The sequence below is a fragment of the Doryrhamphus excisus genome, chromosome 11, assembly GCF_030265055.1.
Source record: "Doryrhamphus excisus isolate RoL2022-K1 chromosome 11, RoL_Dexc_1.0, whole genome shotgun sequence".
NCBI classification, from domain to species: Eukaryota; Metazoa; Chordata; class Actinopteri; order Syngnathiformes; family Syngnathidae; genus Doryrhamphus; species Doryrhamphus excisus.
The window spans coordinates 13,802,195-13,828,878 of record NC_080476.1 but is presented as its reverse complement, the minus strand read 5'-3'; the positions used below and the strand labels follow the sequence as shown (position 1 = coordinate 13,828,878).

The 26,684-nt window shown below is 42.6% G+C and overlaps 4 protein-coding genes across 5 annotated transcripts; 2 read left to right on the top strand and 2 right to left on the bottom strand.

Moving 5' to 3' along the window:
• Window positions 1-751: 751 nt before the first annotated feature.
• On the bottom strand, window positions 752-17,973 carry LOC131138201 (unconventional myosin-XIX). 2 transcript variants are annotated; one of them, XM_058086924.1, is made up of 24 exons: window positions 14,781-17,973; window positions 13,892-14,021; window positions 13,642-13,790; window positions 13,462-13,575; window positions 12,604-12,736; window positions 12,449-12,518; window positions 12,276-12,378; window positions 11,313-11,409; window positions 11,151-11,227; window positions 9,490-9,580; window positions 9,223-9,388; window positions 9,013-9,086; window positions 8,815-8,936; window positions 7,784-7,897; window positions 7,522-7,698; window positions 6,952-7,089; window positions 6,773-6,880; window positions 6,634-6,704; window positions 6,491-6,570; window positions 5,025-5,173; window positions 4,823-4,952; window positions 3,778-3,863; window positions 3,391-3,711; window positions 752-3,304 (listed from the first exon to the last, which is right to left on the bottom strand). In XM_058086924.1, the coding sequence occupies exons 1-24, from the start codon at window positions 14,841-14,843 to the stop codon at window positions 3,191-3,193; spliced, it is 2,877 nt and encodes a 958-aa protein (XP_057942907.1). In that variant the 5' UTR covers window positions 14,844-17,973; the 3' UTR covers window positions 752-3,190. The 2 variants fall into 2 exon arrangements, with proteins under 2 accessions (XP_057942907.1, XP_057942906.1); XM_058086923.1 differs by having other exon boundaries at window positions 754-3,304; window positions 13,892-14,042; window positions 14,781-17,971.
• znhit3 (zinc finger, HIT-type containing 3) lies at window positions 1,090-2,550 on the top strand. Its single transcript, XM_058086928.1, has 5 exons — window positions 1,090-1,244; window positions 1,495-1,526; window positions 1,817-1,882; window positions 2,098-2,175; window positions 2,273-2,550. The coding sequence occupies exons 1-5, from the start codon at window positions 1,177-1,179 to the stop codon at window positions 2,473-2,475; spliced, it is 447 nt and encodes a 148-aa protein (XP_057942911.1). The 5' UTR covers window positions 1,090-1,176; the 3' UTR covers window positions 2,476-2,550.
• pigw (phosphatidylinositol glycan anchor biosynthesis, class W) lies at window positions 15,058-20,679 on the top strand. The gene is made up of 2 exons (XM_058086925.1): window positions 15,058-15,477; window positions 15,908-20,679. Exons 1-2 carry the CDS (start codon window positions 15,475-15,477, stop codon window positions 17,366-17,368), a joined length of 1,464 nt encoding a protein of 487 aa, XP_057942908.1. The 5' UTR covers window positions 15,058-15,474; the 3' UTR covers window positions 17,369-20,679.
• Window positions 18,617-26,282, bottom strand: frmd8 (FERM domain containing 8). Its single transcript, XM_058086926.1, has 11 exons — window positions 26,097-26,282; window positions 25,003-25,100; window positions 24,759-24,926; window positions 24,309-24,410; window positions 24,125-24,183; window positions 23,835-24,001; window positions 22,237-22,443; window positions 22,039-22,162; window positions 21,795-21,944; window positions 21,422-21,650; window positions 18,617-21,332 (listed from the first exon to the last, which is right to left on the bottom strand). The coding sequence occupies exons 2-11, from the start codon at window positions 25,091-25,093 to the stop codon at window positions 21,220-21,222; spliced, it is 1,410 nt and encodes a 469-aa protein (XP_057942909.1). The 5' UTR covers window positions 25,094-25,100; window positions 26,097-26,282; the 3' UTR covers window positions 18,617-21,219.
• Window positions 26,283-26,684: the final 402 nt, after the last annotated feature.

Sequence of the window (26,684 nt, the reverse complement as noted above, 5' to 3'; positions counted from 1 at the left end):
GAACAAGGACATAAATAAACTCATATTGCACATAAATGATACATTATACCGATACATAATAGTATATTTTGACCATTTCTCCTTCTTTGACACTAGATCTGGACCCCACGCTGGATTCCCGATGTTGACCGTGGCCAACTAGAGTTCCTTTCCTGACCAAGTGACTGGAGTGTGACGGCTGGAGGAACCTGCCCAAGAACATGTCACATGATGGCTGTCTTCATACTTGTAACAAAACCTGATGTTCTCAGGTTACGCCTGTGCAAGAATAGTTTTGTTTTTAGCTAAGTAGGTCAGTGATGTGTGCTCTGTCTATATTTAAAAGATACTGTCTCTGTATTCCTTAAAGATATTTTACTGTATATTCATGGAATAAAATGGGCGTTAGCCAATTTATTTCCGTTTGTTTTGTTTCACTATGAAATGTTGTTCACCATTCTCCAGTGTATTTTTATGAAGTGTGGAGGGAAAAAAAACATTTGGGTGTAATAGCACCTCCACAATAAGGCAACAGCGCAATTACTTTTGTTTCAGTTTGTACACTTCCATCATTACATTTACAGTAACTACAGTACGCATACTATGTACACAGTGTACATCCAGTGTAGGCAAACCTGCTAAAAATACCAAATTAAAGGCATTTGTTCCCCAAACTACACTTTTTGTACCAAAAAAAAAAAATTTAAAAATGAGACCACCACTGGCTAGCATCTTACCAATTGAGATATTAAAGAACATATTTTATTTGTCACAATTCGAAACAATTTCCTTGGGAGTCATTGTTATGGTAGGCTTAACATTCAATGAAAGCTATAGTAGCTCAACTTTAGCCATAGCAAACATTAGCTGTCAAATAACTACTGCGCGTGCGTGTGTTTACGTGGGGCGTGGCTTGCCATATCGGAAGAGGCGGAGGGCGCTGTAATTATCGTAATTACCTAGGTGTGTTGTAAAGGCAAAACTATGAAAATACGGACTCATCCGTTTTTTTTAATCGTATCTACATGACCGCAATCTCGACAACGTACGGTATCCCCCTATCCAAGTGCGTTTAAGTGCTTATATTTTGAAGGTAAGGTAAAGCGGAAATACAATTGAATGTTTCCGGGTTACTAGCTTCCTGGTGTAAACGGCTATACATTATTCTTCAGATAAAAGCCTTTATATTGTATCACGATGCAAGTGTGCAGCGTGTGTAGTGAACAGACGCCAAAATACAGATGTCCATGCTGCAAAATAAGATAGTAAGTCACCGAAACCGTTGTTTATCCTCGATGCTAGCTTAAACACGTGTGCCACACTTGTTTGGTTGGTGTGTGAACAGTGCAATTTAAAAGAAAAGAAATCAAACACATTTAAGTTGCTGGTCAATTCAATAATGTACTTTAACATGAATTTGTTGTTTGCAGCTACTGCGCGTCACCTTGTTTGAAAAGTCTTAGTATGTATTATTACACGATTTTATACATGAAATAAGTGCATTTTCTTTTTCAGTTGTTCGGTTTCCTGTTACAAGAGACATAAAGGTACGTTACGGGCATCTAGTTTGGTTTAACAGTAGTTTCAATATTAGATAATCCACATTATGTGGGTTTAATGAGCAATACTTAAAAAAAACTGTAGCAGGAAGTGAACAAATGTAACAGTTACTGATTGTAAAAGTACCAGATGGAGGGGTAGGATATAATAAGCTTCCTACTCCTTTTGGACATGTGGAACTGTGAACTGATTGTGATGCATTCAATTGTAATCTGATGCATGTTCAAATGAAATAAAATCATTACCATTACCATACCCATCCATTGTGTGTCCCTAGACTCTTGTCTTCCCCTGAAGCAGCCTGAACCCTCCGTTCCTGAAGGAAAGGATGCTAGCGGGACTGGTATGTTTACTTAATCCTGCATACGTGATCCAAGCCATGTCAAGCAAGTAAACAAACCGACTAAAGGGTAGAAGACATAATTCTGTCAGCATTAGTCCTACATAGATTTAAGTGTCAGCAAACTTTGCACTGACAAGCTAAAAGGATGATCTCCTAAAAGATAATGCGTATTTATGGAAAACGGTGCACTATTTTAAAAATGACATTCTGTTCAGACACGCGGAGTGTGGAGGATCTCCTGCAGGAAGACGACATCCCTGATATAGTACCCCCAGAGAGGTTGCAGCTGTTGGGTATGAGTTCAAAACTCCATGTCTCTCTCTTCTACTTTTTTTTTTTTTTTTAAATAGATGTGAGTAAGGCGCTGTGCTGTGTTTTGTTTTTCCACAGGTCAGTCAGAAGAGCTGAAGGATCTGCTTCGCAACCCCCACCTAAGACAGCTATTACGGGCCGTTGACAGTGCAGACAGCAAAGAGGAGGCAATGAAGGCGGCCATGCAGGAGCCCCTATTTGTGGAGTTTTCAGATCAATGTTTGAAGGTTGTAGAAAACAAAGCTCAGTCACAGGCGGTCAGTGAGGACATGGACGGGTAAATGTATCAGATTTTTTTTTTTGTATATGTATTGTACTTTTTTTTTTTTTTTTTTTTACAAAGCAGCCAATTAAATGACTCAATTTCTTTGACATTATATCTTTACACTCTCCAAACAGTTAGACATTATAACCCTTACAATGATATACATTTTTAGTAAAAATATACTGCAGTATATTTAAATTATATAAAAAAAAAAGAATTACCAGAGCATTTTTCCCTTATATAACACTAGTGTGCAATAATACTTTGCATATTTTAAAGCAGCAGATGGACTAAACCAAAATTCATTCTTTCCCTGATTGACATGCACGTTGCAGAAGGTGAGCATGTGTGTGTGTGGTTTGTGCAATATGTGCTTTGGACGTGCAATGCATGCACACCCACTGTACTTTGGCCCTCATATATTAAAGCAAAATACTATGTTGACATCTACAGACACACAATGTGTGTGTGTGTGTGTGTGTGTGTGTGCCCATCATTAACAGTAATATGTGTAGATTTTAACAAGTCACACAAATCAGAGCCATACAAGTCTCATTTGAAGGCAGCAGTGACATCATCTAGTGTTATAAACCATCGAGCAGGGGTGTCCAAAATGTGACCCGAGAGCCATTTTCAGCCCATTTTTATAGACCTTTGGCATATTGTAAAGATATTAATGATTTACATCATTAATAGATTCCATTCTGGTGGAGAAAGTGTGGACACTCCTGCTAGAGAGTCTTCTCAAGCAGGATTTCATTGAAGCCCGTCACGCCATTCCTCAGCTCAGGCTGCCTGTCGGCGTAGAGGAGGGGCGACCGCTGGCAGTGCAGCTTTACGGATCCCTGACATTTGTGCAAATACACTTTGAATTCCGATGAAAGGAGACTTTCATTAAACAGAGGTTGTGTGAATGTGAATGAGCCCTCACCTTTGGTTGAGCCCTAATGGAGGCGACCCCCTGCATATTTTGGTTGGTCTCCACCTTGTATTCTCCTCTCCTTGAGGGCAGTTTAAGAGAAGCCACCACCGACTTCATCTTCTGGAAGCCCGTGGCGGTCAAAGACACGGTGACGGACGGCGCAGACGCCATTGCCAGCCCCAAGGGCCAGCCTCGCACCGTGACGGGTTCCTGGAGGGTTGAAAGCCGCACGGAGCCCAGCTCCCCAATTGGCTTTGGTTCTGGCCCGGCCTCCGGCGTGAGGTCCTCTGCATTATCAAGCTCCGCTTCAGCCAAAGATTTTAAGAGTGCCTGACACAAGAAGGCAACAGTCAAGCGTACAAATCGCACGGTTGCTTTCCTCCATCATAATCTCACCCTCCACTTCCTCCAGGATATCTGGATCAGTGCTGCTGCTCTATCCCATCTCTGGATCCGCCTCCTGACCAGCCAAGACCTCACCGCTGCAAGAAGCATACAAATAAACTCCAAATGAATGGTTGCAGACGACCACAATGTATCCGCTGTCATTTTACAAACATAAAGTCAAAATATTTAAGAAAAAAATTAACGACAACCAGTACAAGAATAACGTCAAAATATTATGAGGAATAACAATATTAATAGGAGAAAGTTGGCATATTAATGTAAAAAGTATTAGAAAATTATGAGGAAAAGTTGTAATTTTTGGAAGATTAGGAAGAATAAAATTTACAAGAAAGTTGAAATAGTTGTGGGGGGGAAAAAATAATTTTCCGAGAATAAAATCCAAATATTAAGACAAAAGTTGCATTGTGCTGAGAAAAAAGGCACAAATTTACAAGAAGACAGTTCTAATATTATGAGGAATGATTTGTATTAAATATTAATTAATTAAATTATTATTTATTATTATTATGAAAAAAGAGAAATAATAGAGTTGAAATATTAAAACATTTTTAAAAGCTGTAATAGGAAAAAATATCAAAAGTAATTTTTGGAAAATCAAAGATTATTTCAGAAGAATAAATAAAAAATATTTAATAAATAAAATATATAAATAAAAATAATTAAAATATCTATAAATACAACTGATAAAAGCAGAGTTGATGGTAATAGTAGCCTTTTTCCACCTACTGTATATCACAAAGCTGAGATGCAGTATTTTCTTGGACTATTTACACCTTCTATTCCTGTTCCTTCCTTCTAAGCAGCCGGGGAACCCGTACATGTTGCACATAAAATATGCCATTTGTTCCAAATAAAAGTGGGACCTGAAACATCAATATAACTCCATAACTGGTTTATTCTAGAGCCAAAAAACAGTTTATATAATGTTTTAGCTGCCTCTGAAGGGATAATCGGCGGGATCAGACACTTCCTGCTGGTTTGCGTCGGCCACTCGAAGGCGGCGAGCCAACAGACGCCAAGGTTGGGAGTTTACCTGCTTGGATCAGGGTAGCAGAATGTCGTCGCTCGCGGCGTCTGCGGCGCTGGTACCGCATCCAGCAGCACTGAATGGAGAAGGCACACTTTGAGAGGATCTTCTTCCTCTCATCTTCCAGTAAATCCAGCTGTGGGACAGCAGAGGAACGTAGAGACAAAATGTCAAGACACGTCATGACACAAAGACTGAAAAGCCTTACCATGGAATGAGTGAGAAACACTTTGGTCCTTCCAAGATGCACCAAAGACTTGGCCTCACTTTTCATCTTGTGTGCTGGGTGTTGCAACACCAGGTCCAGGACCTTCTGCACCTCCTGTTGAAGAACATCATTGTCGCTGGCAGCCTGGGCTTCAAAAACACAGAGAAGTCATACAAGTGAATCTGTGCCGCACACAAAATGTCTACTGTCATGGCCTAAAGTTTGGAGAATGAGACAAGTCACTTTGACAAGTCAAAATGTCTGGTCATGACCAGGGGTCTCAAACACGCGGCCCGTGGGCCAAATGTGGCCCGCAGGACACTAGTTTGAGGCCCCCGCCTTGATATGAAAGTTTAATGTTAGTTTGATATGGATGCTGTATGGTATCATGTACCCAGAAAAAATTATTACGTTTGATTCATGTTCATGTTAAAGGTTAAATAACTGTTAATAGTTATCCTCCCTATCCGTGTGGAAGTGGTAAGTTTTTGGCTATTTAAGTTTAAAGGAAATAACTCGAAGGCTACCGTTTAGGTCGCTAGCTCTCGAGTTTGCGAGTTAGCATGTGTCTCAAGACCCTGCAGTTGCGCAATATGTTGTAAATAAAAAGAGTATAAATGTGATTATAGTCGTGTTTTGTCATGTCTACAGGGCTCTAATAATGCTTTGTTCATTTTAATCTGAAAAAAATAATAATTTGTCTACCCACCAACTATATGTGGTTTCTTAAGTTTTTATTATTTGCCGTTTTATTATTATTATTATATTTATTTATTACTGATTGATTGATTTTCTTTATTCTTGATTTGTTTATTTATTTTTCATCTTATTTTGTGTAGAAAAATAAAAATTAAGATATTTGAGAACAGTGGAATGTTTTATCAGAGTTTTTATTGTAGAAAATCGGAACCAAAGCACTGAAAAAGTTTGCATATTTTTCTGTTTTTAATAAATGCGTTTTTTCTTTTTTTTTTGGAAAACCTGATGCGGCCCAGCCTTGCCCAGACCTTAGCTCCAGTGGCCCCCAGGTAAATTGAGTTTGAGACCCCTGGTCATGACTGTATAAAAGCAAGTTTTAGAGCAAAGGAATCCACGCACACGTGGACATGCAAGTGGAAATAAAAGAAGTGCAGCCATTAGCATCAGTCGGCATTAGTGCGTTTCCTTAAACGTGAACAGAAAAGGCAGCTGAAGCTGGGTCATGAATACAAAGTGAAGCACAGAATGAACATCTGACAAGACGTGCATGCATGCATTTACCTGGAAGGTTGAAAAGTTGCATATTTAGTTATTTACACCAAAGGGGATATGTCCCGAGGAGAGAACCAGACTAACAGAGCTAGTGAAGGGAAATGAAAATAAACCAGAAGACCTAAAGAGAGGAAATAAAATCACTGTTGGCCCGTAGTAAACATGCCAAATAATTACTATTATTTTTTATCTGATTGACCTCGAGTTGTACTTACCGTGATGAGGGGTTTGTGAGTGGAAATTGAAGTATTTCAAAATGGCGCCATAGCGTTGCATGAAGCACTTGAAAGGAATTCTGTGTAAAAAAGATCATGAAATGACCGAACCCACACGGCGACAACAAAAAACAACATTCTACCTTATAGGGAAGCCAGCAGCACTTATATGAATGGTCTCCACTATCCCACAAGCCTCCAACTGCGTGATCACCTGTGGGCGGGAAACAAGAGTAGCGTCACTTCTCGACACAAAAACGATCATCTGACAATAGACGGTACCTCCTCTTTTCTGAAGATGGACGGCTTACAGTCGGAATTGGGTTTAATGCAGCGCGTGTAATGAGGAGTGGTGGCGTGGAGGATGCTCATGAGGCTCTCCAGAGAGTTCTGGAATCACATAAAACATCGGCGTGAAGGCGGCTCCTCGCCACGGCGACGCGCTAACTCGGAGATCTCGCCTTGAACTTGGAGACGACGGTGACTTTGCTGAGCCCCTTGCTCTGCGACGTCTCTGCTTCCTTGGCTGCGAAAATACGCCGAAGCAGGGGATTGTCAGACCTCTGGAGGATGCCGATGATCTCAGGTGCCACCGGGTCCTGGAAGACAAAGTTGAGGTTCTCAAACGGGTCGTTAAATGGACGTTACGCCGACAGAAATGGAACGTTAGTGTGCTGTGAGAAATCCTTTTCCTTGATTTTATACAATTTGCATAGTCGAGGCTGCACGGAGGTCGAGTGGTTAGCGCGCAGACCTCACAGCTCGGAAACCAGGGTTCAATTCGGTCATCATGTGTAGAGTTTGCATGTTCTCCCCGTGCATGCATGGGTTTTCTCCGGGTACTCCGGTTTCCTCCAACATTCCGAAAACATGCTAGGTTAATTAGCCACTCCAAATTCAGTTCAATTCAATTCCAGACAGCTGGGATAGGCTCCAGCACCCCCGCGACCCTCGTGAGGAAAAGCGGTAGAAAATCAATGAATGAATGAATGAAAGGAATAGTGGACAAACCGGATGCTCCTCATACAAACCTTGTTCTTCTCCACCATGCCTTGTATCCTGTAGTTGACCTTGCCAGCATAATGGCCCACGGTGAAGTGCGGCACTGTGCTGAATTTATCCCAGCCGATGCTGCCGTTATCACTAAGCTCCTTCTCCAAGCGGACGCTGAGCACCTTGGCATCGGAGGCTCGATTAAGGCGGCTCTCCTGTGGCGCATAAGCAGGGGAAACAACACGCCATCACCATTTCCTGTCCTTAAAAAGAATGATGGGCGACAGATAAGCAAATGACCTCGTCGAGAAGGGAAAACACACTGATGGGACTTCCTTCAAGAAGATCCAGACAGCTCTGGTTGTCCTGGTATTTGACAAAGGACCACTGCAATCCCTCCGATACATATTCCTCCTGGAAAGAGAAAGTAAAAGTACACTGACCAGACCAGAACGGAACGTCTGTACAAGCTGGAATGTTACCTTGCATTACTCCTCATGAGTCACACTAAGTCACATTTTTTGCAGGTAATTTATTTATTACCTTATTTATTTTATAACAATTTATTTATCACTAATTTATTTATTACCAAGTTGCATTTTTTTCAGGCAATTTATTTATTTTATTATTTATTTTATAACAATTTATTTATTACTAATTTATTTATTACTAAGTCACACTTTTGCAGGTAATTTATTTATTACTTTATTTTATAACAATTTATTTATCACTAATTTATTTAATACTAAGTCGCATTTTTTCCCAGGTAATTTATTTATTTTATTATTTATTTTATAACAATGTTTTTGTTACTAAGTCACATTTTTTGCAGGTAATTTATTTATTACTTTATTCATTTTATAACAATTTATTTATCACTAATTTATTTATTACTAAGTCACATTTTTGCAGGTAATTTATTTATTTGATTATTATTTATTTTATAAAAAAATATTTATTACTAATTTATTTATTACTAAGTCACATTTTTTGCAGGTAATTTATTTATTACTTAATTTATTTTAACAATTCCAATGTATAAACACATAAATGAAAGCGATGCATTCAAGGCCACTTTTACCTGCACCCGAAGACCTGATTCTTGAGTGTGTTGTTGTGGTCGTTCCCAAAGCCACGTGTTTTTTGAGTCAACTGCAGATAGACGGGCTACGTAGCTAACTTCTGCAGCAAGCAAGCTAGTTTGTCAGAAGCTAACGATGTTCGGTGATTAAAAAAAACAAAAACGTAGAACTAGATTTGAACCCCCCATGGCTTGACTATGAGGCCGACTGGCAGCCAATATGGAAATAATTAAAGACTGTAGATGCTACCTGCTGAGCTCGTAGATAATGGGTTACAAAGTGCTGCTGGAGTTTCTCGTTGGCATAGTTGATACACAATTGCTCCAAGTTGTTGATTTGGAAACATTCAAAACCATAAACATCTAGAACACCTGGATGGGAAAGAAAAAGTGGCGTTACTGAGAATATTTTGCCAGATGAAGCCCATGGTCCCGTGCGGTGACGTACCTATGAAGTTGCACCAAGCCGATTCGTGAGCACAAATGCTGTTGTTGATAAATGTCACCAGCCATTCGAATAATCTGGAGGGGGGAAGAAAGAACATCACCTTGGTTGTATACTGTCAACAAAAAGACGCTTTGAGTGTTTGGTGACAAAATGTCTTGACACGCAAACGACACGCAACATTATTTGCTCGTCAAATAATTTCATTCTTACCGGGCGTAGATGACTTTGGCCAGACAGTCCCTCCTCACGCAGCACTCCGCCTGGGAACACGGCTTATGTACGCTATGCTTCCCTGCTTTGAGCGTCCTCACGCTTAGACACGTCTGAAGCTCCTCTGCGGCCATTTGCAGTAGTTGTGCAGCCTTCTGCAAGGAGTCTAAAACACACACAGACTCTTCTGTGGCGTTAACAGGTCGATACTCTTCGATACCGATGACTAAGAGTCAACTTTTCGCTTATTTCATCACATCAGATTACCTTTGGACTGTTCCTTTACGGTGCACGGCTGTGATTCATCCGCTGAAACGCAGAATTCCACATTTCCCAGATGAAGAATGCCAGCTAACACCTGCAAGAAACGACAACTTTAATCACTGCATAAGCTAGCATCCCAAAAAGGTAAAAAAAAAACAAAACACGCTGGCCATGTTTGTATTTGTTTCCTGTGTAGCTCCACAAGCGTTTTTTTATATTGAAATAAAAAAAAAAAAAAACACAGCCTGCATCTCAGCTTTGTGATATGGGTGCCAACTAGAGGTCTACACGGAGCGGCTGGCCCCACGGCTGGCCGGACACCTCGGCTAACTGGGCGGGGCGGGCTGAAGAAATCTAAAGAACATGGCCACGCCTATGGAAAAATAATATAAAAAAATATTGATAGCCTCATTTGTTTCTTGAAAGGTCACCTATATTGTCCATAATCCTTCCTTATATCATCTTTTTCACACAATTTATACTATCTTGAGCTGAAAAGAGGTCATTTAATTTTTGCGCTTGTTCGGCTGGCCGCTCAAATCTCACCACGGCTGTGGGGCGGGGGCGGCCAAGGAAAAGCACAGCCGTGTAGACCTCTAGTGCCAAAACATATTATTTATATGAATTTTTATCATTACGTTACAGTAATCCCTCATTTATTGTGGTTAATTTCTTCCAGGCCTGACAGTGTAACCCATGTCATGCCACGACCCTAATGAGTCAGTCATATGACTTGGTCAGCTGACGTTGCGGCATGCTCGCAACCCTCCTTTTGTACTCAAACCTAAAGAAAACGACTTTGCGGTAAGGCTTTTTCCCCTTTTGCCGGCCATGTCCGCGGCCGCTACATGTGTATGTGTACGTTTCAACTGCTAAACTCATTGCTAGCCCGTAAAGTGGGATGAATGCCACGAGTGAACTGTTAGAGATTATGAAGTATGGCCATCTTGAATTGGAAGTATAAGTAATTCGAATGTTTACCAGTAAATTTTATAAAGTTGACTGACATGTTAATACCTGTTTGTTTCTGGCCGGTGCAGGTCAGGTTTTTTTTTTTTTAAGACGGCTTTGGTCCTACCCCAAGCAAAGGAAGCCTTGGCAGCGAACCTTTTGACTCTGGATATTGGACTAACAGATCGAGAACCATTCCTCCAGAGTGGAGGCCTCAATACCCCGTTACCCCAGAGACTCATCGAACTGTTATGCCAGCCACTTGGAATCCTCTGTTTTGTGAAAAATTACTTTTGTTTGTCATTTTGTTCCCCCGTTTACAATATATGATTTCACTGCAAAGCACCTGTAAATGAGACACGGAAACACCAGTTCAGACTCCCAAGAACTATTTTTCTGCGTTATTTAGTCAAATAGCAATAAAATCACCCCGCGCTACAACAGTGATAAGTGAATTTTCACGAAAAGTTGAGAAAAAGTAGAAAAAAAATCTGAATGAAATGAAATAACACCCCTATAGTCATCAGTCATACTACCCAATATAGTACAGTAAACCTCGGATATATCGGATTCAATTGTTCCCACTGGTTTTGTCCGATATAAGCGAAATCCGTTATATGCGTATACCGGAAAATGTCCGTTTTTCCGAAACAAATGCACCGTAGCCATCAACGGGATTTAAACAAGTAGACCGTGAATGGATGATACCTTACCCTAAATATCTGCCCTTGCCTCCCATTGTCGATACCCATGTGGACCATGGCGTCGACGGTCTCGTGGAAAGAATCCTCTACAAGACATTCAATGCACTTCTGTCACTTTTGCTGTCAAAATCAGAAACGAACAGAAAAGTTAACAATAACATAAGAACCGACCCTCGATGCTTTTTTCAGCGTTTGGCAGCCACACAAAGCGGTGACCGGGCGGGACATGCCACTCCTTTCTCTGTGCCTCCGAGGCTTCTTTTATCATCTGAAAAACAACCAACGATTGGTCATCCAATGGCAGAGACGTAGTTATGTATTTATCAACCTGAACGCACGATCCCAACAATGTACTGTATTTATACGGTGGTGGTGATGACGCAACTCCCAACTAGTGGATTTTACTTCAGAGCAATTTAAAGCCATAAAAACGACCACAAGGTGGCAGTAGTGCATTTTTAAATAGATCTTTTTGATGTTTATATCTATGATTATTATTGTTATGTTATAAAGACATGACCATTATATCCACTATATTACCTTACACTTCTGTATGTGTAAACAAATATCAGAACTGGAATACAGGAAGTGAACAAAGTAACAAATGGGGGGGTAGGATTGAATAAGCTTTGCTTCTTCCTACTCCTTTTGGACATGTGGAACTGGGAATTGATTTATGTGATGCATGTTCAAATAAAATCATTCATTCATTCATTCATTCATTCATTCATTTTCTACCGCTTTTCCTCATGAGGGTCGCGGGGGGTGCTGGAGCCTATCCCAGCTGTCTTCGGGCAAGAGGCAGGTACACCCTGGACTGGTGGCCAGCCAATCACAGGGCACATATAGACAAACAACCATTCACACTCGAAATTCATACCTATGGACAATTTGGAGTCAATTAACCTAGCATGTTTTCGGAATGTGGGAGGAAACCGGAGTACCCGGAAAAAAACGGGGAGAACATGCAAACTCCACACAGAGATGGCCTAGGGTGGAATTGAACCCTGGTCTCCTAGCTGTGAGCAAATAAAATCAAACCATGATATTTTCCTGAATCTTACCCACACGGAAAAGGGTAAACATCACAAAATACGGAAGAGAAGTCTTCCAAGGTTTATTGTAGACCACTACCTGGTAAAAGATGTGGAAGTTCCTTTCATCAGGAGGTTGGCAGGCCACTCTGGTCTTCTCCAGTAAATACGTCTGCACCGACGCCCCCACCAGCAGCTGACACCTTCATACAAAAGCAGAAGACCAATCGTTTACTCACCTTCATGACCAATATCCCATGAGTGGTAATTTACCTGTCAAGCTGGAGCTGGATGTACTTTCCAAAGCGGCTGCTATTGTTGTTCCGGAGTGTGCACGCATTGCCTGCACGGAGGTTAAAGTGGCAGCACATCCGCAGGATTGCAATGTTTTTATAAGAAATAGAAGCCCGAGAAGACCACCGCCTTACCAAAAGCTTCCATAATGGGGTTGGAGTCCAGAACTCTCCTCTCTATCCTCTCCACGGTGCCCTGACTCTCCAGCACCGAGGGGGAGGCTGCTACCGTGGCGTAGTATTTCATCAGGCAACGTGAGGTCCAGGTCTGGAAAAGGGAAACACCCATCTTTGCAGAATTGTTGTCATTCAGCCACACTGGAGGCTTTTTCACCATAAAGCGTCTTTTTAAGGTCATGCCACAGCATCTCCATGGGATTCAGGTCAGGACTTTGACCAGGCCTAGACTTTATTTGGTTTTTCAGCCATTCAGAGGTGGACTTGCTGGTGTGTTTTGGATCATTGTCCGGCTGCAGAACCCAAGTTGGTTTCAGCTTGAGGTCACCAACAGATGGTAGACAGCCGAATTCATGGTTCCATTTATCAGAGCAAGTGTACCAGGTCCTGAAGCAGCAAAACAGCCCCGGACCATCACACTACCACCACCACATTTTACTGTTGCTATGATGTTCTTTTTCTGGAATTCTTAATGTTGATTTTGTTCGGCAGGACTTTTTTGGTCTTGGAATTCTGCCATGCAGGCCGTTTTTGGTTGGCCAGCCACTGATGGAAAGATTCCAAGTTTTGTTCCACAATTATGGCTCTCACTGTGGTTTGCTGGAGTCCCTAAGCCTTTGAAATGGCTTTATAACCTTTTCCAGACTGACAGATCTCAGTATGTTATGTTTTAATGGGGGGGGGGGGGTGATTTTGCCACAGCACTGTATACTGGTCTTAAGTGACCAGGTGAAATGTTGAAAGTAAGATTGGGGGGGCTGACTTCCTATCGCCACTGTGCACCACCTTCAGTTAGTGCATTCTTTACCGATTTACCTTTCCAGCCCCGCTCTCCCCACTGACCACCAAGGACTGGTCCACGGGCGCCAACTGACCCTTGACATTCCTGTAGGCTTCCTCTGCCACGATAAAGATGTGTGGTTTGGACTCCTGCAGGGAGACGTGACGCTTTACTGACAGGACCAGAACGTCCACCAACTTTGCAGATGATGATACCTTCAGCTTGGGAGTGCAGTGATAGCCTGTCATCATATCCAGGGAGTAGAGGTCAGGAACGGGCCGGAAGGGGTTAAGAGCCACCAAGGTACAGCCAGCGTGGGTGTAAAACACCTTCATGTCGTACCGGGCCTGAAGGCATCTCAGAACTGCCAAAGAGAAATATTTGGACTCATTTAGCATGTACTCCATGTACTGCAGCAGTGGATGAAAAGGCTAAAGAAAAAGCTAAATAGGCGAGAGACGTCACCTGTTGTTGGTGTCACCGGGTTGACTTTGGTGAGGTCGTCATACGTGTGCAATTGGTCTTCATCATCAGCGAGGAAGGCAATCATTTCATCCTCCAGCGATTCATTAAGGCGGCCATCGGAGGAATCAACCTTCCGTACACATTGTTGCACCTTTACGGAGCCACCCAGCCATCCGACAAATCACAACATGAGCTGGTCAATCACTTTCACTTGAAAGTCTGACAACTTCATAATCCCTCCGAGTGGATTGGAAGTGCATGAACACACGTAATCCAATAACCAAGGCAAGCTTTCATTGTCCACCGTCTTATGTAGGCATGCTCCGATCGGGGTTTTATGCAGCCGATTCCGATACTGATCAAATCCAATACATTATTTAAAATATACAATTGAAAATGCTAGTTTGGCTGAGACTGTCAAGAGAAATTTAACGTAACCATATTCAGTGGCGGAGCCAGACATTTTTCATTGGGGTGGTGAGACCATTACTCACATGAGGGTGGCAATAAGTTGATAACTGAAATGTCGAGGTGGTACCCGGAAGTGACCAGAGGTGGCCACAGCCACTGATCTGCCACTGACAATATGTTTACTATTGTGGCAATGCTTTTCGCATTGCAGTTCTGTAAGTACATACAACAAAATATGTTACAACCTAAAAGAGCATAATTACACATCTCAGTAGTTTATGTACATTATGTTGTGGTACATACTGTACATAGAATTGCATCTTTACGTACATGGCCGTTATTGTTTTGTCTATTTTTACAGCGTCTTCAATACAAAACAGTGCGAGAAGCGAACAAGACATTTTGGGCGGTAACTTCAAGTAAATAAATGCTTCAAAGTTTAAACAGACATTTTTTTCTTTCCTTCGACCAAACTTACCATTCCCCCTCCATTGCTGTGTCCCGCACCAATATGACGTCTGGGGCCGCTCGCAGAACTCATGGGTTTAGCGTCTGGTCAGCCGAGGAACTGTAAAATATACTTAACTTCTCGTAACATTAACCGAATCAAAATAATAACCAATCACTACTTTTGCCATTGCTACTTAAAACACCCTCAAGGACAACCGCTCGGTTGGCCTGCCGGAATGCCTCCTGAGCTCCTGAAGTACACACTCTCATTCCCGCCCTTATTGATGACGTTACACAAGCGTCACCAAAATGGCGGATGTTGTCAAACACATTTTATTCTACCAGCGTGCTCGTAGTAAGTAGAGAGCGTTCGTTTTATGATGGCCGATAGCTGTTAATCACCTCTCTTCAATATTTCACCGTATACCTTTATAATTTCAACAGTATTCCTCATTTTGCTAAGCTGTATCTTCACATTACGAACAGTTAAGACATGTCGCTGTTTTGAAATGATTGTTATAAATTAGAAAATAACTTAAAAAGCCAATTATGCAGCGAATAACTGCATGTCGAATCGCAAGAACGGTACCGGTACCGTGAACCGGAAGTATCCAGATATCCGAGGCACCTGGAACGCGACGCTTGAGAACACGGAAACAGGCGTGTAGCGCTCCTGCTTGTCGTGCAAGAACATACATGAGCCCTGGATTTTTGGCAACATAATGGTAAGTGCTTTGGATAATACATACATGTTATGTTAGCTAGCTAGTGATCCTTCATTTATCAGGAGGCGTTTCCAGGCTTTAGACGTGACAAGTTCCTAATAGATAAGCGAAAGTGAAAGTAAACACAACCACCTGAAATCGCCAAACTACACATTTTCGCCTCCAACCAAACATTATAAGAACGCCAGTGTTAATGTTACCGATATAGTTGGTTAAAATAACATATTGAACAATAAATATGAGGATTGGCATTCACGTGAATGTCCGTGGCACGTGCATTGTTTTGTGCTTACCACAGGCTATGCAACATTAGTAGCAAAACTTCGCCAAATCACTATCTTAACTGACAACAAACTTGGCTAATGTGAGTGAGTAGCCTCCATGTTGTAGTGTGCTTATTATGATTAATTTGTTATTTTCATGTTTGCAGGATCTGTCTGAGAAGGAGCTGAAAGAAGCTTTTGTCAGTAATCTCAACGGAACAACTTTACAGGAAGTGGCAGTGGGCTCATTTCTCACCCCGCTGTGCATCCTCAACCGAGCGCTCATCCTGATCCTGCACCATCAAGCCAAGGGTCGTCTCCCTCTGCCGTTCCCGCGCATTTCTCATCTGCTTCTGGATTTCTCAGCGCTGGTCCTCCCCCTCGTGCTGTCGTGCACCGTCCTGAGCGACGTTCTTCTTCAGGTGGTCTTGAGCTTCACCTTTGTGCTGTCGTGTGCGCTTTGCCGCATCTGCCGCCCACGGTGCCAGACCACTCTCAGCGCCTTCCTCGGCGGGACCGTTCACTTCAAACAGGTTCCCTTTGTGACCGTTTTCCGAGTGATGGTGAACGTGCAAACGGCCATCAGTATTCTCGCCGTGGACTTTAGAGTCTTCCCGAGGAGATACGCTAAAACGGAAACATACGGAACTGGCGTGATGGACTTTGGGGTTGGAGCGTTCGTCCTGGCCAACGGTCTGGTCTGCCCAGAAGCACGTGGGAGGAACGTGTCCGGATCCAAGATGAAACACATCTCCAAGCAGCTCCTGTCCGTGTGGCCTCTGGTCGTCCTCGGTGCGGCACGACTTGTCTTTGTCAAAACCAGCAGCTACCAAGAACATGTGACTGAATATGGCGTCCACTGGAACTTTTTCTTCACGCTGGCTATTGTCAGAGTTCTGACCTCCATGCTTTTGGTTGTTGTCCCTGCAAGAAAGTCGTGGCTTTTGTGTCTTCTCATCTGTGGAGTTTATCAGTACACTTTGGAGACAACGGGCTTGAAGGCTTTCATCATGCACAACGAAGACCGAGGAAAGGACTTCCTGCATGCTAACAAGGAGGGGCTATTCTCCATCGCGGGTTACGTTGCCATCTACATGGCAGGAGTGCAGATCGGATGCTACGTGATGCAGCCCAGATCCCGCGTTCGAGACTGGCTCAAAGCCGTCTTCAACCTCCTTATGGCTACTCTGCTCTTATTTGCTGCTTTGTGCACATGTCAGACTTTTGTGGAGCCGGTGTCTCGCCGTTTGGCTAATTTGCCCTTCTGCCTCTGGAGCGTCGCTCAATCGCTGCTTTTTTTATCCTGCATCACTTTAGTTGACTTGATCGTTCTCTTTTCCCAGACCGCCTCTGGCTGCAGCTTTGTACCGTCGGCGTGGAGTTCAAATTCAGACGGCAGGAAAAAGAGCGATGAGATGGAAAAGTTGTGTCTTCTTCAAGCCGTCAGCAGGAATCAGTTGTTATTTTTCCTGCTCTCAAATGTGTTGACGGGCTTGACTAACTCGCTCGTCAGCACACTTAGTTGCGGCGGTTCCTTTTCCGTGTGTGTGCTGCTGACTTACATGTTCATCAATTCCGCTGCTGTGTATGTTTTACACCTTTGTGGAATGACTATAAAATGCTGGTAGACATATCTGAGATATATAGAATAAAGTTGTCAATTTACAACAAATCTAAAAAAAAAGCTATAATATTACCTTTGCTGAAGGCCAAAGATCTCATAAGACCCCTCCTTCACAGCTGCCTTAGACAATGCCTGTTAGAGTATTATAATAATCTGAAATTTTGAGAATACAGTCATAAATTTACAAGAATAAAGTTGTAATTTTTTGATACAGGCATTGCCTGAGGCAGCTATAAAAAAGGGGGGCTGATGTGACTGTTGAAGCTGGATGAAGTGGCAAGATCTCACTACAAGTATTGTAGTACTTTGCTAGCAAGCACGTAGTAATAAGTATGAGCACTATTGAGATGGAGTGTGCTTTGCTTGCAGGCCCGTAACAATAATCATAAGTACGGGGACTATTAAGATGGACTGTGCTTTGCTTGCAGGCCCGTAACAATAATCATAAGTACGGGGACTATTAAGATGGACTGTGCTTTGCTTGCAGGCCCATAACAATAATCATAAGTACGGGGACTATTAAGATGGACTGTGCTTTGCTTGCAGGCCCGTAACAATAATCATAAGTACGGGGACTATTAAGATGGACTGTGCTTTGCTTGCAGGCCCATAACAATAATCATAAGTACGGGGACTATTAAGATGGACTGGGCTTTGCTTGCAGGCCCGTAACAATAATCATAAGTACGGGGACTATTAAGATGGACTGTGCTTTGTTTGCAGGTCCGTAACAATAATCATAAGTACGGGGACTATTAAGATGGACTGTGCTTTGCTTGCAGGCCCATAACAATAATCAGTACGGGGACTATTAAGATGGACTGTGCTTTGCTTGCAGGCCCGTAACAATCATAAGTACGGGGACTATTAAGATGGACTGTGCTTTGCTTGCAGGCCCATAACAATAATCATAAGTACGGGCTATTAAGATGGACTGTGCTTTGCTTGCAGGCCCGTAACAATAATCATAAGTACGGGGACTATTAAGATGGACTGTGCTTTGCTTGCAGGCCCGTAATAATCATCATAAGTACGGGGACTATTAAGATGGACTGTGCTTTGCTTGCAGGCCCATAACAATAAGTATGGGGACTATTAAGATGGACTGTGCTTTGCATGCAGGCCCATAACAATAATCATAAGTACGGGAACTATTAAGATAGACTGTGCTTTGCTTGCAGGCCCGTAATAATCATCATAAGTACGGGGACTATTAAGATGCGATATGGGGCGACATAATGAGCAAAAAAAATAAATAAAGCAACTTTTATTGGTCAAAGATTGAAACTCAGACAACAGATTTTAATACTGTATCTGGGACAATATTGCAATAATGTAACAAAGCCCTACAAATGCATTTTCAAATGAGTTTGTAAGGATAAAATGCCATTTCGGTGGCGTTGATACATCCAGGGGTCAGTTAGCTGTAGGTAAGTTGAAGTATGTCCAACAGTCATATGCGCTAGAAGATATATACAGTAAGCCAAATGTAAAAACACAACATTTTCTTTTGTCATGCTGTCCCGGTGACGTCACACATCCACACACGCTGAGCAGCATTTCTAATGGAACGAAGCAACTCCACACGCGCCGATACATACATACGATGCAGAGACATAGGCTCAGCAGAAGGACGTATTTCGACAAGCGACGCCGCACTCTTTCCTCCGAAACAACCCAGTCCCCCTCAGACGGTGCTAACCATGAAAGCGCAGCTCACTCGTGAAACAAAAACATGTCCATTTATGGTTTCCGAGCGCTATAAACAGCCATCTGGATACAAAACAGAACACAAGACGTAAGGCAAAAGGCACTTGACGCTTCTGCATAACCATTGATGGGGAAAGAGTAACACAAATATGCAAACCACAAAACTATTTATGTATATTCATAATAAAAGCTGATAAGATTTGAAGGAAACAGAAGACGAGTGCAGCATTAAGAGTAAATGATCACATGATGTGTTGGAATGCCTACTCTACAATGTGTCATGCATCGGGTTAGTTAGCAACAAATTAGCATATGAGTGAAATATGACTTGCAGCATAAAAAGGTTTTCAATAATATACTCAAATGTCAGTTTCCAAACCGACTTACGTGGATGAAATGATTGTGTGAATATCTCGTGTTGTTTATAAAAGACATTTTGCCACCCGCCTGACTGGACGCCGCCAGCACGTGTTTGTTCGCTGTATGCGGAAGGCACGAGTCAAGGAAGCAGAATACGGACTTGGAAGGCTTGGTTCCTGCACTTCCTGACGGTGAATTGTCCTATCGTGGGTTGAACTGCAAAGTGAGCCGAGCAAGAGTCGCAAAGGAAGAGTTGCACCGTTGTGAAAATTAGGCAAAACACGGCTTTGACCCCGAAGTCGTATTGGCTTGAAATGTCAGGAATCACCACGGAATCTGACATGCACCTTTATGGGCCTGACAAGCGTGTCGAATTTGAATTAAGTTAGTTGCAAAAGGATTTTGCAGAGGCATGTGCGTACACCATTGACCATTTGACAGCATGCTGAGTACAACCCATAGGGGGCGCCAGAAATTTTCAACAAAAATGTGCAAAAACCAAATGAGTCCACCATGGGGTGTCCCTGATCTTTCTGATTGGAGGTCCACTGTTGTTATGTTTTCAACAGCAGCACTCACGCCTGCTAAAGAAATGTCAAAAAGATCTTGAGCAGGGGTGTCCAAATGGTTTTCACCGCAGGGCCACTTTGATATTTGGGATAGATTTAAGTGAAAAAGTCCTAGTATGAATTTTGCCACTTTTGGAGAATTGATGAATTTTTGCTTTCTTTTTACAAAATGTTTCAAATATTTCAACTTCTCAAATAATACATTTTATTTTTGTGATATTTTGACTTTTATAACATTTTTCCACTAACCTTAAATTTCGCCGTGGGCCGCACATGGTTAGCATGCAGGCCACACAGTCAGGAGATCGGGAAGACCTGGGTTTGAATCTCCGTTCTCTGTGTGGAGTTTGCATGTTCTGCAGGTACTCCGCCCCCCCCCCCCACCACCACATTCTAAAAACATGTTATCTTCGTTGGCCACTCCAAATTGTCCATAGGTATGAATGTGGGTGGGAATGGTCCACCGGTCCAGGGTGGACCCCGCCGGGATAGGCTCCAGTATACCCGGATAAGCGGTAGAAAATTACGACGTCAAAAAATGGTAATATTTCAACTCTATGCTACTAAAATGACATTATTCTTCCTCATTATATTACACGTTTATTCTCATAAATAGAAACTTTTTCTCTTCATATTTTGACTATTTTTCTAAAATTGCATTTTTTTTATTGTCCAACTTCCTGTAAATGTTCTTTTCATAATATTGTGACTTTATTATTTTATTTTAAATTAAAATTGCATTTTTATTTTCACATGGGGTTATTCCCATAAAATTGTGACTTTCTATTTAGATTTTCTCTAAATATTTTTACTTTATGTTTTTCCATTTTTGCTGTTGTTTAGTCATATATATTTTTTTTATTTCATATAGTCGTATTTTTTTTTGTTTTCTTGTGTCTTTTTTTTTTTTTTTTAGGACAGTGCCCCGGGTCACACTTTGGACACTCCTGCTTTTGACAGTTTCTCTACGGCTGGTCTGGTATTTCGATGTCATGGATTTCGATTTTTCTTTGTTTTGCTTGTCACCTTATAAACACGCATGTTAGACCCCCGCACACAATACTATATCCACAAAATATACACAGCTTGAAGATAAATATGGTCACACTAAGATTTCCTTGCTTGGTCCTTTGTACGTTCATATCAGTGAAATTCCTCCCATAAATTTCAGTGGCGTTTTGGTCTTGGAGCGGGAGGGCAGTGCTGACGTACGAGTCTAACCTTGCTCCAGACTTTCTGTCACTTGCACAGAAGAGTACATAGGTGCGGACACTTGGCGGGTGAAAAAGGATGCGGCTCTTTTTGGCTTTAAGCATTTGATTTCTTTTCCTGGAAGGAACGAACAGACAAGGTTTCTGACGTCGTCTAACCGTGACAATGACGGCAATGACAATGCGTCGGGAAGCGGCATCACTCACCGTTGTCCACGTAGTTGATGGTATGGAGGGAATGGACCCGGCTGCACACCACGCTGTTCTGCCGACGCAGCATCCCTCGCCGTCCACCGCGTCCGTTCTTGCTGCCGCCTTCTTGGGCGGACGCTTGTTGGGAGACACCCGCCTCGCCGTCCGTTTGTGTGGCGCCTCCTTCCTCAGACACCGACCTCAGCTCCACGCAGAACTCGATGAAGCCGCTCATGAGCTCTGCCTGTCCAGCAGACAAACTTTAATTTAGGGCGGTCAGTGAACGCATCGCCATGTTTATGACTTATGAGCCCTCTAGACATGAAATAGCACCCCCACACTTAAGTTGATGAAACATATTTAAAAGTTTATTTATTTTGTGTCTCACTTGTTTGGAGTAAATCTTCAGCAACTTGTTGACCGGGGTGCCGTCTTCATCGCCATCAAACTCCAGCCACAGAATGTGCGAGTCGCCCTCCTCCTCGGGGTAGCTGTGGTCCCAGGAGAGCTCGCTGAAGCGCAGGCCGAGCAACACGTGCTGCAACGTGCGTTCAAGAGGAGGTAATCTGTCATTTCAGGGGCGGGGTGGGGCAAACACGGCAGACAAAAATCAAGCGCCCCCCCCCTCCCACCTTCTCTTTAACATCCATCACATAAACTCCCTCCAGGCAGATTCCAACGTTGACAGCTTTGCGTTTCCCCCTCTTGAGGATGCCTTGGACGGGTTTGTCGATCTCGCCGTCAAAGAAAGCGCATCTGTTGGCACACTCGGCGTCAGCTCTCAAGTTGGTCACATTTTTTTTTTTTTCATACTTGAACAAATCTCGTACCCGTAGTAAGGCAGCATGTGACACGTGCTGAGGTAGCGTTGTAGAAGCTGCTGAGGGTCTCCAGCAGACGTGTTGATCTTCCCGTATTCCTCCAGCAGGTTCTGCTCCAGCCCTGCCTGGCGGCTCAGCTTCCCTCTCAGGGTGGAGAATAAACCTCCACCCCCCATGGCCACGTGCGCCGGTACAAAAGAAGACAGCTTCTTCTCTCTGCGGATCGAGGAACATATAAAAATACAGACAATATACAGTAAAGTCTCGTTATATCGATATCGGTTATGACGAATTACTGCTTATTACGATACTATTTTCATTTCCCAGCAAATTTCTAGTCTTTTATGATATAATTAGTTCCGTTAGTACAATACCCGGTTATTATGATAATCTGGTTACTACGATGCCTTTTTCATCTCCCGCCAGCCAATTCGGTCTGCTTATATCGTTACAAAAGCAGCTTAAATCAATCTTTGCTTAAGGATTTCAATACCAAAAAAGAACACGGCGAACGGCTGCTTCCAGTCAACTTTATTTTTCACACTTCCACCACCAGAGCACAGCACACACACCGATTCCCGCACTTCCTGGTTCACAGGTCATGCTCAACCCGCCCCACATAGCTGGCCAAACACATGCCTGCAACAGAAGAACCAACTGACATAGCATACACACCTATTCCAACGAAGACACAAGCGTACAAATACATGTATTTAATTGTGTTGTATTCAGATATCTTTTTATTCTATACACACGAGAGAAACCACGAACGCAGTTGGTTCTTCTGTTGCAGGCATGTGTTTGGCCAGCTATGTGGGGCGGGTTGAGCATGACCTGTGAACCAGGAAGTGCGGGAATCGGTGTGTGTGCTGTGCTCTGGTGGTGGAAGTGTGAAAAATAAAGTTGACTGGAAGCAGCCGTTCGCCGTGTTCTTTTTTGGTATTGAAATCCTTAAGCAAAGATTGATTTAAGCTGCTCGACATTGTTCTATACTATAAAACAATGTCGAGTGCATTATTGCCCACTTTTAATGCAGTTCGGCGCAGGATCGGATATATCGACAGTCCGGTTATATCGATATTTTTTCCGACTCCCGACAATATCGATATAACGAGACTTTACTGTATAACAAAAACTAGTATTTCCCCATACATTCTACTACACAGTGCTAGCTATGGAGGTTTCATTCATAATCCATCCATTCATTTTTCTATACCGCTTATACTCGCTAGGATGGCGGGTATGCTGGAGCCTATCCCAGCTGTCTTTGGGCGAGAGGCGGGGTACACCCTGTACTGGTGGCCAGCCAATAGCAGGGCACAAAAAACATTATTCCCACCCACATTCATACCTGTGGACAATTTAGAGTCGCCAATGAAGCTAGCATGTTTTTGGAATGGGGGAAGAAAGCCGAATACCCGGAGCAGAGCCACGCATGAATCGGGAGAACATGCAAACTCCACACAGAGATGCCCAAGCGGGGATTTCAACTTAATTCATAATACTTTTTCGATTTTTGCCAGGAACTGTCCTAAAGATATCAGCATGTAAGAAGGCCGATACTGATACAGTATCTCCACCAATTTTACGTTTCTTCACACCCATACCGTATAGTGGTCGTCACCGTCTGGCCATCCAGGCCCGTTCCCTCATCAACGGCAAGCGACAAGGCTCCGAGAGCGGCCCAGTGTTCGGGATCGCAGGGGTATCTTCCCGTCAGGATGTTGCCCTTGGCCTCCTCATAGAGGAGACGCAGCACTCCCTCGTCTTCTATCTGCAAAGCAAGGTTAAGGAATGATTCCGAATCATGCGAGTAAAGACCCAAAACCGTGGACTCCCCCCCCCCCACACAAAATGTAACCAAAAATGCTTGTGTATGCATGAATCTCACAAATACCTGCAGCTCTTTAGATTTAGGATAAAAGACATTGCGACGGTATTGGAGGCATGGCTCATCTGAAGAAAGAAAAGAAAAACAATGTTATCATTGCTCCTGCTGTCAAAATACAATGTCATCCATATGAGGCTAATATTCTCCGATCTCGTCTAAATGAACAGCGTGGACACCAGCGATATTTCACCTTGTGAGATGTCTTCTTCTGAGGCTTCGGTGAAGCGATACAGCAGGTCTTGCCACTGGCGACACAGCTTGTACGGCTGATGCCGGGTTTTTAACTGAAGCTCTGTGAGAATGGAAAAAGGAAGTTGGCGTGATGCGGTTTATTTGTAGTAGCAGGCGAGGGACCCAGCCTAAATGTATCGTCACAGATTGGGCTTTATTTTTCAAAAATTTGGGGGAAAATATGTCACTAAAATCACATTAAACATCTAAAATTAATATTTACAAGGTCGTAAACATTGTAAAAGATTGGGTGTGGAACTGTGATAAACAAGGGATGATCGTAATATACTTCCTGTACGGTTAATAAAGCTTTTAGAAAGGTGACAATTTAACTCTGGAACTCTAAAGATGAAACGGAGTCCCAGTAGCGATAAAGCCATGAGGTTCACAGACCAAAAAATGTATTTACCAAGCAAAGGGGAAGACAACCAGAAAGCAAAAGCATCCTGAGCACACTCTGGAGCCTGAAGGGCTTCTCGGACGGAGCGGCCCAACTCCTGCACAGTGACGCTGCCCAGCCCTTCCACGGATAAGTGCACCACGCTGTCGCCAAATAGGTAGACAAGCACATCTTGAGCTGGAATGGGAAAAACAGCATTCAAACGTAAACAAGCAGGCGATAAATATAAACATATTTCAAATTCTGCACATACAGTGGGAGAGCAGGGCAGAAGAAGCAACACTTCCTCTTTGCGAGTGGTCATCTGATGAGTCTGGGGGGAAGCTGCACTCATCTCCTTCCATCTCAAATCTGCAAGACCAACAGAAATCTGGAATTCACTACACTAGTATGACAGCAAACATAACATGATGAACGTCAAGAGCTAAGACAATAATGCTGACTTTTAGGTATTAATTGAACACTACGTTTACTATCATAGTTGTCCAAAAATATATCAATGAGTAAATCGTGTAATTTAATGTTTGTATATGGCCAATTATTTTAAATAATTGCATATTGAAGCAAGTTTTTACATTTTGTTTTCCAGAATTAAGCATATTAATGGCTAAATGAAGTAAAATACAAACATAAGCCATTGAAAATACACATTCAAAGATGTTGACGCAGTATTCTACACTGGCCGCTAGGTGTCAGCAATGCTACTGTAACGTTCGATGAGGCACACAAGCAGCAGACTTGATCAATAATCGCTCATACAAACACAAAAATAAATTTAACGCTGTGAACCCCTGACATAACTTCCTGTCCGCCACTCACTCTGCTCCCCTGGGGAACACAGAGTCTTCTTTTTGTCTCAAACGGCTCTAATAACGTTAAAACTCGTATTCAGAAAGTCGTAAACAGGTTTTCCACAAAAAACGACACACGATGAATTACTGTATTGCAGGTTATTTATGAGAGGAAGTTAGCAATGATGTTAAGCAGTCGCTACTATCTTCGTCTGGCCATCAACAAGGAAGCCCAAGGGACTTGTTTGCTAATTTGTGTTAGCAATGTATTCCGTAGCTAAACAAATTGTGCTAATGATGCCCAAACAATCCCAAACAATGCTTGAAGGATAGTCGGAGGTAGTCACACGCACCACATCTAATTTTGTACACAGAGTCGAGACGGGTACAAACAAGTCATGTTTGTTTCCCCAATCTATATAGCATGTAGCTGTCAGGCGTACATTAATATATTTATTATTGTCCTGATGAGTTACTTTGGCGTTAGCATGTGTAGTTCTATAGTCTGGTGATAGCAAGAGGAGGAAGAAGAACACTTCTGTAATTGTCCACCTACCTGTCAGTTCGGATGGATTCCTCGCTCCAATTCTCGTATCAACAGCAACCAATTCCGCTTAATTTATTGGCGACATTAGTTAACAAAGAGCGTTTTTGTCACTTCCTAGCTAACTGCCTGTCTAAAACTAGCTTTCCGGACAACAGCGACAGGCGTTCGGAAGTGTGCGAGTGATGAACGAATCGTTTATTATGAACAGTTCTCCACTGGGCGTGACAGCTTCGTTCCAACACTGGAATATTGTATGTTCACAAACTAATAAAGATACTTCCTAGAAGCAAATTGGTGAAAAAAACATTTCATGAAATATTCTGAAAATACGTGATAGAAGTACCGTATTCATTTGTTTACGCGTAGGGAAACTGAATTGGTTCAAGAGGAGCGGATCCCAAAAAATGAGTGGAAGTGTTAACCGACGTCAAATGGTGTGACGTCATTCCGTTACTTGATCAGAACGTCAGCGCAGCTATAATTATGCGGACACATAATCCAAGACAGTGTAGTTATTACGGTAAACACTTTTGTTGCTACAAAGTCATCATATTCTATCCTATTTTTAAATAGTCTTATATTATTATTTATGTATTT